Source organism: Prionailurus bengalensis, chromosome B3 (assembly GCF_016509475.1).
Source record: "Prionailurus bengalensis isolate Pbe53 chromosome B3, Fcat_Pben_1.1_paternal_pri, whole genome shotgun sequence".
NCBI lineage: Eukaryota > Metazoa > Chordata > Mammalia > Carnivora > Felidae > Prionailurus > Prionailurus bengalensis.
The window spans coordinates 34,960,785-34,978,692 of NC_057355.1; the positions used below are offsets into that span (position 1 = coordinate 34,960,785).

The 17,908-nt window shown below is 36.4% G+C and overlaps 1 protein-coding gene across 4 annotated transcripts in view; it reads right to left on the bottom strand.

Annotated features, from left to right (window-relative positions):
- The window catches only part of LRRC49 (leucine rich repeat containing 49), a 149,193-nt gene that overhangs the window by 104,512 nt on the left and 26,773 nt on the right, over positions 1-17,908 (bottom strand). For all 4 annotated transcript variants that reach the window (XM_043554018.1, XM_043554017.1, XM_043554019.1 and 1 more), the window contains one exon: positions 16,078-16,221. In XM_043554018.1, coding sequence (XP_043409953.1) covers positions 16,078-16,221 — 144 coding nt within the window. The remainder of the gene's footprint in view (positions 1-16,077; positions 16,222-17,908) is intronic.

Below are 17,908 nucleotides of genomic sequence, written 5' to 3' on the forward strand. Positions count from 1 at the left end.
GTCTCTACAAGTAGGGAGTCATAGCCAAACTGAAAGCCCTCTCTGTACTCTCAGGGGATCTTTTCTCCCCAATTCTTCCTGAAATCTACCCGAGATATTTATGGGCACCAACATTGTTTGTTGACATCTAACCAGGAGAAAGTGAGAAACAGAAGCCTGGCTCTCCTTTAAATCAAGGCGCCTTAAAAAAAAAAAAATACACTTGTCACTTTTAGCTCCTGTCTACCACCTTCAGAGACTGTAGACACCTTCCAAGACATAAGTTTTTGCTATTAAAATATAAATTCAAATGATATCAGGCTATAATTTGTGAGACAGGTTTTTAAAAGTTTACTTGATTAAATTATAATGTTTTGTATTTATCGTCATTTATGAAACCAAATTTTAGGAGAAGTCTTTATCAAATTTTAGCCGTCATTAGCCGTCATTACCTGATAGAGCTATAAAAAGATATTCACAACAGATTGAAAAACGAAAACTCAGAAGTTAGCTACATATCCCTATAACCAGTTTAGTTGATAGCCCTTCCAGAACTTTAAAAAGCAAAACGATTACCCGCAATCATTTTTGTTGTTCCAGGTTTCATTTCTACAAGAAAATTATAGCTTTTAATTTTGCTAGCAACTCTTAGATATACTTTGTAAGGCATAGACAAAAAGAAAACATATTTATCATATTAATTATCTGTGTGTGAGTTATTTACAGAAGACTAACAAACAAAAAAGACTTGTTGACAGCTACTGGAAGATGGCTCCTCTATCTAATATGAGAGAGGAAACAAAGATGGAAACACCTAAGATCCAGGAAGGGGATTCACCATTGGAGGCAGGCAAAAAGAACTCCAAGGGTGGCATCTCGTGCTTTAAAACCAAGGTCCAATGTTCCAATTTCATCTTTCTTTGCCAGACAATCCCAACCTATTACATCATAAATCCATCAATATGAATCAAGCCCCTTCACTGACAGATGCACCTTTAAACCGGACCCCCAAGAAATCTCAAAAATAAATATCCTGCCTTTGCCCTTGAAGACGTGACTAAGACTATGTCAAGGTAGTGAGCTTTTCTTGCCTGTAAGTAACAACCTCACCTTCTCTTTACTAACAGGTTATTCCAATGGTATTTTGGGAGGCCAACATTTGACAATCTACTTATCAAAAAATATATAATTATTTTGGAATAATGGGGAAAGGAGAAGTGGAGGGCTAAAGCTAATGTAAGAAAGCCAAATCTTCGTAACTTGAAGGAAAAGTCAGCACGTTTATTGAATTGTACAGTGTTAAACCCTCCCAACAGTTCTTTTCTGAAGGTAAATTTTCACAGGCGGAGAAACTACTGCAAGGAAGCAACCTGAGAAGAGGAAGATGAAATAAAATATTTACATATAAGGTAATATTTGTATTTCATGTGTAGTTTAGTCTGCTCACAGTCTCAAATTTACTATATTTAACAAAACACAATTCTAAGATTACATTCAAAACATTTTTTGAAGTAAGATTCAAAGTTGGGGCGTCTGAGTGGCTCAGTCGGTTAAGCATCTGGCCAGATCATGATCTTGCGGTTAGTGAGTTCAAGCCCCGCACTGGGCTCTGTGCTGACAGCTCAGGGCCTGGAGCCTACTGCTGATTCTGTGTCTCCCTCTCTCTACCCCTTCCCTGCTCGTGCTCGCTCTCTCTCTCTCTCTCTCTCTCTCTCTCTCTCTCTCTCTCTTTCTAAGAATAAATAAACATTAAAAAAAATTGAAGTAAGATTCAAGGTAATTTTCTGTATTTTAAAAGTATAATCCTTTAAAAGTTAGACAAACAAAATTACTACAGATTATTGAGGGGATTATAATTTTTTATTTTTCAAAAGAATAGAGACTTGCCATTTGAGAAAGATGCTTGTCCGAGTCAGCTCAGACACTATTTTCCATATTCCTAAACTTCACGAAAGAACTAAATGATTCAGCAATCTCACCATGTGTAGAACATCTATTACTGGAGCTATTTTTAGAGCAGTTTCCTGCAGAGGAGTAAGGAAGAAAGGTGAAGAGATGAAGGCTTTGGCATGCACCAAGTAGGACAAAGAGGACTAAAAAAATCACAGCTACTCTCATTTTGTTACCTATTCTGTCATAAATAAAAATAAAAATAAATATATAAGGGTAATTATTTTCATTTTGAGAACTGAAAAGAGATTTATTAACAAAGCAATGAAGAAGTTCAAAAAGCACTCCCTTTTATAAAAAGATTTATTAATTCCAAACTAACTACTAGCTACAGCCATCCCTTTTGACACAGACACATATTCCATGAGAAATTATATGTAAGCCATCATATCAACAAGTCCAATCGTATATTTAAATGCCTATTTTAAAAAGTCGATTTTCTGGTTCTATTACCCAAAGGCATTAATATATATATCTGCCTTTTATATTTTTTACCACCCTTTATATGGTCATACACAGACACTCTCTCTCTCTCTCTCTCTCTCTCTCTCTCTCTCTCAACTAGCTGCAAGCTGTTCTTCCAGTCTGATTTTTTTCAGCACACGATTTAATTCCCATAGGGAAAGAGGTGGGATGGTGGAGTGGGGGACTAAAAACCCGACTAGTAAGCAGGCTACTGATACTCTGACTATGAAGACTTCCAGTATTTATAATCTAGGAGAGCTAGAGTCAATAGCAACGAGGGAAAAGAAAAGACCTCAATTTCATTATCATAGGCCTTTCCTCACTTGAATTTGTAGTTTTCTATCACGTACATGATCTAACAAGACCTCTCATAACAAATGATCCCTGGCATTCATGCCCTTAACACTCCTGGCAACACCCTCTGGAAAGACACAAACTCAACTCAGGCTTATAGCATTCTATCCCAATTAACGTATGGGAAAAAAATTAGCATGAGCAAGAGTCAGCAGAAACTTCAGGCAGCAAATGTAGAACTGCTCAAAAATTAAGAAAATATAGTAACTGGATAAAGACTAGGAAAGATCTATGTTTAAAATTATTAGAGAAATAAAAGAAACCAAAACATGAAAAAACATGTTTAATAAGGTACTCTGGACATTTATGGAAAAATTCATGTAGAACTCCTAGAAACAAAAAATTATGGTCATTATGGTCAGTAGATGGGCTGAAAATAGACTAGATAAGACTGGGGAGAGAGTTATTTAACTGGCAGATAGCACTAAATAAGTAAAAAGAATGCAGAAATGTAGCAGAGAGAAAAAGGAATGATAGAAAATTTTATTTATTTATTTATTTATTTATTTATTTATTTATTTTTAGATTTTTAAAAAAATGTTTATTTTTGAGAGAGAGACAGAGTGCGAGCGGGGGAGGAGCAGAGAGAGGGGGAGACACAGAATCCGAAGCAGACTCCAGGCTTCAAGCTGTCAGCACAGAGCCCAACGTGGGGCTTGAACTCACGAACTGCGAGATCATGACCTGAGCTGAAGTTGGACCCTCAACCGACTGAGCCACCCAGGTGCCCCAGGAATGATAGAAATTTTATGACACAAAGGATAGAATATGAAGGTCCACACTGTATCTAGTAGGTGTTTAAGAAGTAGAAAGAGAGAAAATGGAAGGGGTCAATATTTGAGAATATAAAGACTCAGTATGTGCCCATAATTAATGAAAGATATGCATCTGCAGATTCAGAAACACAAATATTAGGTATGCTAGTAAAATTACCATATTTGGTCAAATCTAAGGTATCATCTTAAGTTTATTTTATGTAATACCTGATGAAATAAACTTACGATTAACCAATAACAAAATATCACTTAGAATTTTTATTTCATTGTTGCTGAAAGAGCTCTTTTAGATTTATTTAACCATATTTTTAGCCAAATATCATTCTTATGCATACATAAAAATTAAGCAAAATGAATCTATTAAATTAATGAACTCCAAAATATCTCCATTTAGCATAGAGTTAGACAGTGTAGTTCTGGCATAATAATATACAAATAGACGGAATAAAAGAGAAGGTCCACAAAAAGACTCATGTGATTATAATTCAATTTCAACAAGGACACATCAATTAATGAGTAAAGGGTGTAGAGCAAATAGATATCCCTATATCGGAAAAATTAACCATGACCCCTACCTCACACCATACATAAAATGTAATTAAAGAAGTGTCAAGACCCCCAAGTGAAAGGTAAAACGATAAACTTTCTGGAAGAAGGCAGAGGAGAACATATCCATGATACCAGGATAGACAAAGACTTCTTGTTCAGGGCAAAAAAGGCACCAATTATAAAATAAAACAAATTGGTAAACTGTACATCACTAAAATGTAAAGCTTCTACATATCAAAAACGTTACTAAGAAAGCAAAAAGGCAAACCATGCAAAAAAGCCACCCAATGCATATGCCAAAGGACCTGAAGCTAGAACATAGATCTACTACCCCTCAATGATAAAAGGATAAACAACCTAATTTTTTAATAGGCAAAAGACATAAACTGATATGTCATAAAAAGATATGTTAGAATGGCCTAAAAGTACTTGAAAACATGCTCAACATCACTAGTCATCAAGGAACTGCAAATTAAAACCACTGATAATCACAGAATCACTAAACTTATAAAGACCATCACCATCAAATGTTGGGTAGGATGTGGGATAATTAGAGCTCTTATTTATTGCTGTTGGAATGTAAAATGGTATAATCACTTCATAAAATGGTTTGGCAGTTTCTAGTAAATTTAGACATCCACCTACCTTATGGCTCCGTAAGAGAAATGAGGTACATGTCCACCAAAATAAATGTATAAATAAAAGACTATAAGAATATTCCTATCAGTGTTATTTGTAAGGGCCAAAAATTGGAAATAATCAAGATGGCTATGAAGAGAAGAATGAAACCACAATTTGCATTATAATTAGAGAATGAATACAACTCTCAGCTAATTTAAAAAAAACTAATGATACACACAACAAAATGGATGAATATCAAAACACTAAGTACACAAAAAGTATGTATGTATATATATATGTATTTCATAAAAAGTTCAAAAACAAGCAAAATTAATCTATGGGGAAAGAAGTCAGAAAACTTCTAGGGCAGGGAAAAGCTGGGACTGACTGGGAAGGGGCACAAGGGAACTTTCTGGAGCAAAAGAAATGTTTTCTATCTTGATCTGAGTGGTGGTCAAATGAAAGTACATTTGTATAAAAAAAAAAAAAAACATTGAACTGCACAGTTGAGATTTGTGTATCCAAATTACACCTCAATAAAGTATGGAGGAATAGTCTTCACATTTAGAGTCCAACTTCTAAATCACTATTTAACCAATAATATCCATGCTTTTCACACAATACTGTCTTCTGTGCCATCATGAACATTGGTGATGCTGAGTATCCTAAAAGTGTGCTCTATTATTGTCTACAGAATGTTCTTCCAAGCTAGTGACATACATTCTGTATATTTTTGTATTGTTAAGGTAAAGAAACACCAGTACTCTGGTCTGAATGTTTGTGTCTCCCCCAAATTGAAATCCTAACCACGAAGGTGATAGTATTAGGAGGTGGGACCTTTGGGAGGTGCTTAAGTCACAAGAGTGGTCCCTTACGAATGGGATTAGTGCCTTATAAAAGAGGTCTAGCCTCCCCCACCATGTGAGGACACAGTGAAAAGGTGCCAGCTGTAGACCAAAAAGAAGGCTCTCACCAGAATGCAACCAGGCTGGCACTTTGATCTTGGACTTCCCAGCCTCCAGAACTGTGAGAAATAAATTTCTCTTGTTTATAAGTTACCCAGCCTGTGGCATTTTGTGATAGCAGCCCAAAGAGTCTAAGACACCAGTGTGAATTATACACACAGCTTCTTGTTGCTTTAAAATGCTGTCATCTCTTCCAAGGAGCTTGCTCAATTTCTCCTGCCTTCAAGTGCATTGCTTGCCATGTGATGAGCAAACTCTCTGAATCTATCTCAGTATCAAAATATAACACAGCTTTACCAAACATGGTTTTCTTCCTTTGAAAGTATTTGATTGTTAATTAGCAAGAAAATGTAAAATTATGGTCATTCCTCCAATGAAAAGTATGTTTCACTAATATTAAATGTGTGTCTTTGCTTTCCATGCCTTTTTGAATTCAGAAATGTTTCATTTCGTGCTAAGTCTTGGTGTAATCTTTTTTTAAGTTTATTTATTTATTTTGAGAGAGAGAGAGCAAGCAAGCATGAGCTGGGGAGGGGAAGAGAGAGAGAGGGAGAGGGAGAGAGAGAATACCAAGCAGGCTTCACTCTGCCAGCACAGAGCCCAATATGGGGCTTGAAGCCATGAACCATGAGATCATGACCTGAGCAGAAACCAAGAGTTGGACATTTAACCACCTGAGACACCCACACACCCCCTTGGTGTAATCTTTTTAGCATTTTTTTTAATTTTAGAGAGAGAAAGAGCATCCGCAAGTAAGAAGAGTGGGAGAGGGAGACAGAGTCGTAAGCAGGCTCCATACTCAGCATGGAGCCCGACGTGGGAGTCAGTCCCATGACCCTGGGATGATGACCTGAGCCGAAATCAAGAGTTGGACGCCCAACCCACTGAGCCATTTGGGTGTAATCTTTTTAAATACATTTTGAACAGTGATTAAAGTCAAAACATGTAGCACCAATAATTGAAATGAGCATAGTATAAAGTTAAAAGCAAGTTCACGTATATTTAAGCAATGAAATTACTATAACCTATCCAATAGTGATTTTAAGATGCCATGCATTGTAAAACATATCCAGATTTCAGAGTTGGTGAAATATGGAAAAAAATGTTTATCTAAAATTGAAGAAAAATGGTGATTCCACATCTATACACATCTTGATGAGTCTGAAGAACTTCAAAAAGAAATCTCATAATCTTAAAAGCAACCAGAGAAAGAAAAAGAAAACCATGCACACACAAAAAAAGACAGTAGACAGTTTAATGGCAATAATAGAGTTCAAAGACAGCGAGCTTCAAACATCTAGGGGAAAAAATAACTGTCCACCAAGTCAAACCATCAGTCATGAATAAAAGCAAAATAAACACATTATCAGACAAACATAAACTGAGAGAGCTTACCACCACCAGAGTCATCATAAAGATTTTTCTAAATTGTATATTTTGGAAAGAGTGGTAAACCCAGACACGCATGTGGGTGAATCCAAATAAGCACTGACTGAAAACACCAACAATTAACATATCTAATTTTGGAAGTAAAAAGATAAAAAAAAAAAAAGTTTAGGAAGCAAAACCATGTGAAACAGGACAGGCTTCCTGAATTAAATGACTCTGGGGTCCTTATTTAAGAAGAGGGTAGGGATGTATATTAACTCCATAATTTAAGTCAAGTGTATATTTTAAAATGTTAAGAGTAACCATTAAAGTGAATAGGAAAGAACAGAGAAAACTCCATCAGCCCACAATAAGGTGCATGAGTACACAAACACCCCCCAGTTGAAAGTAAAAGAATAGGTAATATGACTCACTAAGAAGTTAGCATCACTCCTGCTGCTATTCCTGCCAAAAGTACATAAACTGAATCTAATCATGAGGACACATCAGTAGACAAACCCAAATTGACAGACATTCTGCAAAATAAGAAGCTAATATTCTTCAAATATGTCAATGTCATGACATACAAAGAGATTAAAGAAGACTAGGGAGGCATAATTACTGAATGCAATGCATGATCTTGGAATTTGCTTTTTTTTTAACTATAAAGGAGCACTAATTAGATAATTAAGAAAACTTGAATGGGATTTACAGATTACATAATAGCATCACATCAATGTTAATTTCCCGATTTTGATTATTGTAATGTGTTTATATAGAGAATTCTTGTTTTTAGAAAATATACACTGAAGTATACGAATATAAAGGGGCATCATGCCTGCAACTTACTCTTAAACGGTTCAGAAAAAGAGAGAGAGAGACAGACAGACAGACAGACTTGTAGACATAAAGAGAAGGGAAGAAGGAGAATAATCAAAAGAAAAGACAAAGCAAATGTACTAAACAGAACCATTTAGGTAATTGGGTACTGGGGTACTAGGACTTCTTTACTATTGCATCCTTTTCTGAAATTGTGCCAATATTAAAGTTTTCTAAAGGTTAAGGAATAAAAAAGATACACCAGGAAAAAAATCACCAAAAGAAAGTTGGCATTAACATTAGACTAAATGAATGTTAAGGCAAAAAGTATTAACTTCCTTAGCTATACTCCATACTTAGAACAGTACCTGACATACGACCCATGCTCGTAAAACACTTGCTCAACGAAGGAGCTAGTAACAAAGATAGTTACTACACAATGATAAAAGGAACAATTTATCAGGAAGATACATCAATTTTTTTTTACTTTATTTAAATCCAAGTGGGTTAACATATAGTGTAATAATAGTTTCAGGAGCAGAATTTAGTGATTCATCACTTACATATAATACCCAGTGCTCATCCCACCAAGATACATCAATTTTAAACTTGTGTGCACCTAGAAACAGCTTCAAAGACTGACCACATACTAGGGAAACATATGGAGAGCACGTACTGACTGTAAATATTGACTGCCTAGTAGGCAATAAAGCAAACCTCAACAAACTTCACAGAACCGAATACATATAATCCACACTCATTGGTCACAATACCATTAAATTAAAAAAGAATGACTAAAAAAAGAATAACCCAAACATATCGAAAATTTTATATGGATCAAGGAAGAAATCATAATGGGACTTATAAAATATTTAGAATAAAAATACTAAATTTTAAAACTTGTGGGAAGAAGCTGAAGTGGTTCTTAGAGGGAAATTTATAGCCTTTAGTGCTCATATTAGAAAATAAAAAAGAATGAAAACTAATGTATCAGATATCCAACACAAAATTTTAGAAAGAAAAAGAAAATAAGAGAGTTAAGAACAAAAATCAATAAACAGTATTTTTTAAAAGCTGTAAGAGAAGCTCAACAAAGCCAAAAGGCAGTTCTTTGAAACTACTAGTAACATAAAGAAATCTCAGGCAATACTAATCAAGAAATAAGAAAGTATGAATAAGCATTATGAGAAGTGACAAAGGGGCCATGACTACAGAGAGAGCAGCTAAAAAAAGTAAATTCAGATGAAAGGAAACTACAACGTATCAAAACTGATACTATCATTACTAAATCAATGGTTTAAAACTACCCAAACTATTTAACAGATAAATTCTTCCAATTATTCAAGGTACAGATCATCTTTAATTTCATATAAAGTGAGATTTATACCAAATAAGTAGGGTATCACACAATATTAAAATAGGAACCACTCCTCAATTCATTTTATGAGACTAATGTAACCTTGATATCAGAAAAGAACATTAAAAATAAGTTACAGAAAAATCTCATTTATTTTTTTTAAGTTTATTTTTTTTATTTTTGAGAGAGAACATGTGAGCAAGCAGGGGAGGGGCGGGGGGGGGGAGAGAGAGAGAGAGAGAGAGAGAGAGAGAGAGAGAGAGAGAATCCCAAGCAGGGTCTGGGCTGTCAGCACAGAGCCCTATGCAGGGCTTGAACTCACAAACCGTGAGATCATGACCTGAGCTGAAAAAAGATGCTTAACGGACTGAGCCACCCAGGCACCCCTGGACAAATCTCATGTATTAACATCGATATAAATATTGTGAATAAAATATTGGCAAACAAAATTCATGAATGTATATGAAATATAGCCTATAAAATACATAATATGACCAAAAGTGCTAGAGTGACTTACCATTACAAAATCTTATAAAACAATTTGCAAAATTAATAAAGAAGAATCCATACAACCAGTCTAAGAGCTGTAGAAAAATCATCTAATAAAATCCAACAAACATTCATAACATGAACTTAAGCAAACTAAAAACAGAGGATAATTTTCTCAGATTACTAAATGGCATTTAGCAAACACAGCTAGTGATATGTTTCCCTTAAACTCAGGAATAAGGCAAGGATGCCCACTTTTGCTTCTTTATTCAACTGTACTAGAGGTTTAGTCAAACTGGAGGTTCAGTTTAGCTCAAACAAGAAGAAACAAAACATAATGATTAAGGGAAAACTATAATTGTTCACAAAAAATTATAATTGTCTAAATATAAAACCTAAGATAACCTACAGATACATTATTAAAATTATTAAGTGTCAGAGAAAGCTTGCTAAATATATGATCAATGAACCCAAATCAACTGTGGTTCCATACACTACTAACAACAGTAAGAAATCTCTTTCTGATCAAAAAAATTTACAATAGCAAAAAAGGTATAACATATCTGGGAAGAAATCTAACAAAAAACAAATGAGCTATTTATGGAGGAGAATAAAAATCATTAAATGTGACGTATGTGAATTGAGAGATATGCTGTTTTCACATTATGTCTTCATAATAATATGCCATGTTCATATTATGGTATTAAAGATTCCATATCATAAAAAATCTCAATTGTCTTCAAATTCAAAGACATTCCAATCAAACATACCAGTAGGGGTATTCATGAAACTTGATATGCTATTTCTAGAATGTATATAGAAACAGAAAAAAAAAGAAGATGGTTTTTCTTTAGAGGAAGAAAGGAAAGCTGGGAAAGGAAGGAAAGGGAAGAAAAAGGAAGATTGGGGCCCTCATGCTACAAGCTCTTAGGACATAACAGAGGTTATTACAGTTATTAAGACAGTGTTATACTGGAACATAGAGATCTATGGAACAGAACAGAGAGGCCAGCACAGACCCATGCATATGTGGATATTTAATTTGCTAGAAGGAAATACTGCCAAGGTGATAGAAAAGGACAGAAAGAATCCACTTTTCAATAAATGGTGCTGGGACAATTAGCAATCCAAATGAGAAAAGAAGAAACAAAATCGAATTTTAACTTTACACCACAAGCAAAAATCAATTGCAAATAGATAAAACATGCGAATAACCTTAAAACTTTTGTTAATACAGAAAAATATCTTTATGTCCTCAGCCTTTTTTTAAATTTTTGTTTAATGTTTATTCATTTTCGAGAGACAGAGAGAGACAGAATGTGAGCTGGGAAGAGGCAGAGAGAGAGGGAGACACAGAATCCAAAGCCGGCTCCAGTCTGAGCTGTCAGCACAGAGCCTGACACAGGGCTCGAACCCCCGAACCATGAGATCATGACCTGAGCTGAAGTTGGATGCTTAACTGACTGGGCCACCCAGGCACCCCTATATCCTCAGTCTTTAAGGAAAGATTTTTCAAACAAAAAAACCCAGAAACAGTAAAAAAAAAACTATTGATAGTTTTTACTTCTGTTCCTCAAAATACAGCAGAAACAAACACTACTGATCAAGAGGAAAAAGAGAAAATACTCTGTCATTACAATGGGCAAAGGATAAGACCATTTACAGAAGAGATCTCAATTATCACAAAAGAAAAAAGATGAAAGGCATTCAACCTCACTGGAAATTCAAATTAAAATCTCACTACAATATAATTTCATAGTTAAAAGCCTGGCAAAAAATAAAAGGCCTGACAATATCAAGTGTCAACAAAGATGTGAAGTTAAAGGAACTCCCAGGTAATGCTGATGGAACTATAATTTGGTTGTACCAACTTTTTGTATCAAGTTTTGGAGAAAACTTGACGATATCTGATAAAATGAAATAGTGAGCATGATCCTGGCACCCAGCAATGTCTCTCCCAAGCTCTATCACTGAGCATCATTTGATAAATGCAGGTTGCAACCAATTTTTCATCGGTCAAGAAATCAATTCAATAGGTTGAGACCAACATTTTTTTTTAGACCAACATTTTTGATAGGCTAGAACAGAACAGGATATACCAGAATGGATAACGGCAAGGGTAGGTATAGCTTCATGAAATGCTTGCTTTCATTATTTACGATGTACCCACATAAATATTTAATAACTGGGCTTTTAATAACTGGGCATTTAATACCTGGGTTTTAATGTAAATTTTATTTATTACCTTAGATTACGGTCTGAAAGCCGCTGTCCTAGAGAAACTGTTACACATATGCACCAAAAGACATGTACAAAAATGTTATTTTGACACTTTTTAACAATACTACTGTCCATAAGTAAAAGAATAAATGTTTTTAAAATTTTTTTTAATGTTTATTTATTCTTTGAGAGAGAAAGACAGAGAGCACCAGTAGGGGAGGAGCAGAGAGAGGGAGACACAGAATCTGAAGCAGGTTCCAGGCTCTGAGCTGTCAGTCCCTACGCAGGGCTCGAACTCATGAACCGCAATATCATGCCCTGAGCGGAAGTCAGATGCTTAATCAACTGAGCCACCTGGTGCCCCAAGAATGAATATTTTTAATCACAATCATACAATGGAATGCTATATAACAATGAAAACTAGTGACCTAGAGCTACAGAGAACAACACAGATCTCAAAGCATGTTAATAAAAGCAATTTAGGGATGCCTGGGTGGCTCAGTCGGTTGAGCGTCCAACTTCGGCTCAGGTCATGATCTCATGGTCCGTGAGTTCGAGCCCTGTGTCGGGCTCTGGGCTGACAGCTCGCAGCCTGGGGCCTGCTTCGGATTCTGTGTCTCCCTCTCTCTCTCTGCCCCTCCCCCACTCACGCTCGCTCGCTCTCTCTCTCTCTGTCAAAAATAAACATTAAAAAAAATTTTTTTAATAAAAATAAATAAATAAAAGCAACTTAAAAATGTGCATAGTATGATGATGCCATTTATACAATATTTAAAAGCATGTAAAACAACAACTTGATATTATTTAGGGATAAGTGCATACATATGTGGAAAAGAATTCGTTCCATGACCACCAGACACAGAACTGTGGTTACCTCTGCAAAGGAGGGAGGAAATAGGATGGGGGAGGTTTACACATTGGGCCTTAACTATATTTAAAAGATTTTTACTCATTAAGTTGATTGGTCGATCTACACATATTGGTAATATTATTTCCCATTCTTTTCAGAACGTCTGTATCATTTTATAATTAAAAAATTTTTTTTAAACATTTATTCATTTTTTGAGAGACAGAGACAAAGTGTGAGCAGGAGAGGGGCAAAAAGAGAGGGGACAAAGAATCTGAAGCGGGCTCCAGGCTCTGAGTTGTCAGCACAGAGCCTGATGCAGGGCTCAAACCTACAAACCATGAGATCATGACCTGAGCCGAAGTCGGCCACTTAACCGACTGAGTCACCCAGGTGCCCCACAATTTTTTAAAAGGGAAAGACATATAAACAAAAAAGACATTTGGTTTGAAATTTATAAAACCTCCCAGAAAAAGATCAGTGACTTTAGCCACAATAAACCAACAAACAAAAACTTTTCTACATCAAAAACATCGGACAAGTTTTCTGACAAGATAGTGAAATAGGTAATAACATGCTTCATCTCTCCTACAAAAGTCAATGGGCAAAGCAACAAAAATACACAAAACGAATAACTCCATGGAAATGATAAAGCCAAGAGAGTCTTCATTAAGAGATCCACATTTTTGATGAATTTCAGGAAGCTGGAAAGCAGATAGGATCTATCAGGGAGCACCAACAAACCTACCCCACCCTCAGCCGACGCCCACCCCTGCCATGCACACACACACACACACAGGCAATGAACAGAGCAGCTGGCTGGAGAAACATTCAGCTGGAGCCTCAGGGTCTGTTCTTTAAACAAAACAGAGTATCTGTCAAAGACGGATGGACAGTGTGAGCGTTTTATCCAGGGAGATGGTTAATAACTGCTACATTAGACCCAGCGGCGGGGGGCGGGGGGGGGAGGAATGGCATTTGACTTGGCACAAAGGATAGTAAAGTCCTTCTATACCCCCAAATAGTCGTTCTCTTATTTTGGCAATTACAGAGTGAGCCTCCCTTTTCCCTTCCACTCACTCTAAAGGGAAGCCTGCCAATGTGTGGGATTCGACAACTTACACAAATTCAGTGATCATTCTAGGGAGAGATCTTAGAGTTAAAAAGACCTATTCAGCTCCGCAGGAGACCCAGCTACTACCGAACACGGTCCTTCATTTAAAGATTACCAGCCACCGAGGAAAATCAAAACCATGAAAGAGAAAAAAAGCAAAAATATAAGGGTGATAACTGACCCTAGAGAAACGAAGATACTGGAAACAAAAAAAAAGAATCCTCAGACTTAAAAAGTCTCTTGGCTGTTTTAGGAAAGGATGCTTTGTAAAAGAAACAAACAAAAGTTAGACCCAGTGTCTTACTTATCCTTACATGTATATTCACAATTTCCTATAAATTAATATGCATGCTACTTATTATCATGATAATACCATAAGCATAATACTTATTAAATCTTTTTAACTTTCATAAATGAAAACAATTTCCTTTTCCATAGACATTGCTGACTAAGCCATAATAGTAATGATCAGACATAATACTCACTGGGAAATTCAGTAAGCAATTTCCTGGATATGCATTATGTACTTTCCAAATGAAAGACAGAACACAGAAAGGAATATGCAAAAGTCAATAGATGTCTGTGCCCCACTCTACCAAAGCCTTTTGGATTCTTACCACACCCAATGTCCTGAGGACAGATCAAGTCCAGCCTGAGCAGTTCCTAGACACTCAGCAATGTAACAGATTAACTCAATCTGGATGTCTTTTGAAATAAACAAGCCATTTCCAATATTTAAATTCAATCTGGGGAGGGGCTGACAGAATTTAGAGGTTCTGGAATAAATCCATGTCTTGGAAAACGTTTTGAAATTATCCCAACCTCCTAGAAGATTTGACTATTACTGAGCTCATATTTTCTGGTAAAACTTCAAAATGAAACCAATCTGTACTGTACAAGGAGGCCTAGAGATAAGGCATCATCTGTCCCCCAACCTTTCCAAGTGTACCATTTACATTACACTTAATTACTTAGTAAGGAACTCAATGTCTCAAAAGTTAAGAGAGTGCGCCTTTAAAAGTGCTTGAATGACATCCTGAGAGAACCTAATATTTTTCTATTGCATGTAAAAGAAAGGAAGCTTGTTAAAAAAACAAATGTTTCTATAAATCATTAGAAGTCTTCTTGGCCTGTGCCACATCATACAGCCAAAATCCCTATGTCTAGTGCTTCTCACATTCGCACAAGTACAAAATACCTGAGCATCAGGCTGTTACTTCATTGCTGAACTCAAGTGAAGCTATAAATCTAACAAAGTTCACCTGCAGAGCTCCAGAGTTGCCTTTCTGTTTTTTTTTTAATTTTTTAAAACGTTTATTTATTTTTGAAAGAGAGAGAGAGAGACAGAGCACAAGCAGGTGAGGGGTAGAGAGAGAAGGAGACACAGAATCCAAAGCAGGCTCCAGGCTCTGAGCTGTCAGCACAGAGCCGGACGCGGAGCTCGAACTCATGAACCATGGTATCATGACCGGAGCTGAAGTCGGACACCCAACCGACTGGGCCACCCAGGTGCCCTTGGAGTTGCCTTTCTGCAGTTTTGCCCCCACAATGCTAACTTGTTTCCTCCTGCTCACATGCCAGTTCTTGACCACCTTTATGTCTTTCTTCAGATTCAACAAGCTAAAAAGGATCCTGGAAAGAATCTAGCCCAGTGCCCTCCTTTTAGAGAAAAGTAAACTGATGTTTATAGAGTTAAGGATTTACCCAAGGTCACACAACTAATGAGAGATGATGCTGTGACCAGAAGGAGGTCTCTGATGCCCTATGCAATGCTTTTTCCACTACACCAGGCTGCCTCTTTAACCACCGCAAAAGATATATTTATGCACATCTTCACAGCCCACAGCCTCTCCCCTCTGTGTCTTTTTCCTCCTGGTACAACCATTTATCAACTTTAAGTCACCAATAACCTCCTTCCTTGTTAATTCTATACCCATGATAAAACAGGAAAGAATTCAGTATCCATTTAAATTAACTAATTCATTTATTGATAATACTTCTATTATCTTTACATTTATCTTTTAAAGTGAAAAACACCTTAACACTTCCAAATCAAAACATAGAGCTTAATAATTATATCCACAATGAAATTCAGAAAAGAATGAAACTACTGTAGATTCTTACTTTGCATAATGCCATAACATTTACCATATTCCTTAAAAGAAAAGCCAGAAATCATATATCGACTCCATGTTAATACTCACCACAAAAGTGATCTGATTGTGTCGCAGGTTAAGTTCAGTTAGTGAATCCAGCCCATTAAGATTATCAACGTGACTTAAAAGGTTCCTAGCAAGATTTAGAACTCTCAAATCACACAAATGACTAACATTTTCGATTCTGGTAATCTGTTAAAAAACGAGAAAATGATGAATAGCAGGCATAAATCATGGATATGCATGTTATAAAAACCCTAAAAATAAAATATAGTCACTGGATTCAGGGACACATTTACATGAAGACATTTAAAAATCTACTTCCAATTTCCTCTGTTGTGGATAATAAGAAGTCTTTTAACTTGCAAAACTTAACTAAAGGAACATATTTTATAATTTGGCCATAGTAAATATTTGAAGTAAATTTTATCAAATAACCATCAAGTCCATCCTTGGGGGCATCTCTCGTTGTCCAATACTGTGCCGGGTCCAGATAAAGGTGAAGTATACATACTAGTTGCCAAATAAAAAATTACTCTGAGCCCACAGCAGGAGCTCACAGTGTTTTGGCCACGCAAGCCAGCCCTCTGAGAGAAAAGGCAGGGAGAAGGAATGCTACCACGCCCCCCTTGTGCCTCCCACCAATTCTGCAGGATCCTGAAAGCCTGTCAAGAGTCTAAATGGAAAAGACACAAGGAACTAGGATCCCCAGTAGAGGGTGAGGGTGGAAGTGCTTAAGAGAGGAGACAGATAATGTTTGGCCAGAGTGCACTATGATGGATGTGAAGCGTTTAGCACAAGAGGACTTGAGTCGTGGAACAGGCACATACTCATGAGCACTGGCCCGCGGCAGAGGAGTTCTGAGCACAGTAAGGTAGGGTAAGGGAAAGCTTACTCATGAAGTGGTGAGAGCACAGTGTGATTTGAAGCCCCACTAGTGTAATACAGCAAGCACAGCACAATGTTTCTGTAGGACACAGAGGTGGGGGTCCTTGCGGGGGACTTCGTAAACTTTTTACCGTCATGTACTTAAGTTAACAATGAGTCATACACATAACGCTTTTCTTCCAAACATTAAAAAAAAAAAAAATTCACAATCACTAGAGATTAATTTTCTCATGTGTACTGTCCTCCCAGTATTATTTGCAATTTTTTATTTAACACTTCAGAGCAGATGTTGGCTAAAAGAACTTCTCCTTAGATTTATAATCCAGTTTGTATGTTGTTATTGGACCTTCCCTTACATTCAAGAAATACCATCCAGATTCCATCTAGGTTCAAAAGGGAAAACCTAACTATGTTTATTATAAATTCAGTAATATACAAAGGGGACATCTGAGTATGTTTTAAAATCTGTCCTAAGATTTTTGGTCTAACTAATATAAAATGAAAGTAAATGAAAAGTGTAAAAGAAGAAACAAGGTTATCAGTATTTGTAGATGACAGAACTGTACAATTAAATGTGGACAAAAGCATCTCAAAACTAAACAGATGACAGAATTTGAAATGTATGTAATCTGGGGTGCCTGGGTGCTCAGATGGTTAAGCGAGTCTGACTCTTGATTTCAGCTCAAGTCATGATCTCATGGTTCATGGGATCAAGCCCCGCACTGGGCTCTATGCTATCAGATGACAGCACAGAGCCTGCTTGGGATCTTCTCTCTTCCTCTCTCTCTGCTCCTCCCATACTCATGCTCACACTCTCTCTCTCTCTCTCAAAATAAATAAATAAACTTAAATTTAAAAAATGAAATGTATGGAATCAGCAAAAAGCAAAATAGACACTGTACAAAATCAGTAAGGTCACCATAAGCTTGAGAAATTCTCCTAAAATACTAAGGGAAAATGGAGATACGAAGCATAAAAGGTAAGATGGGGA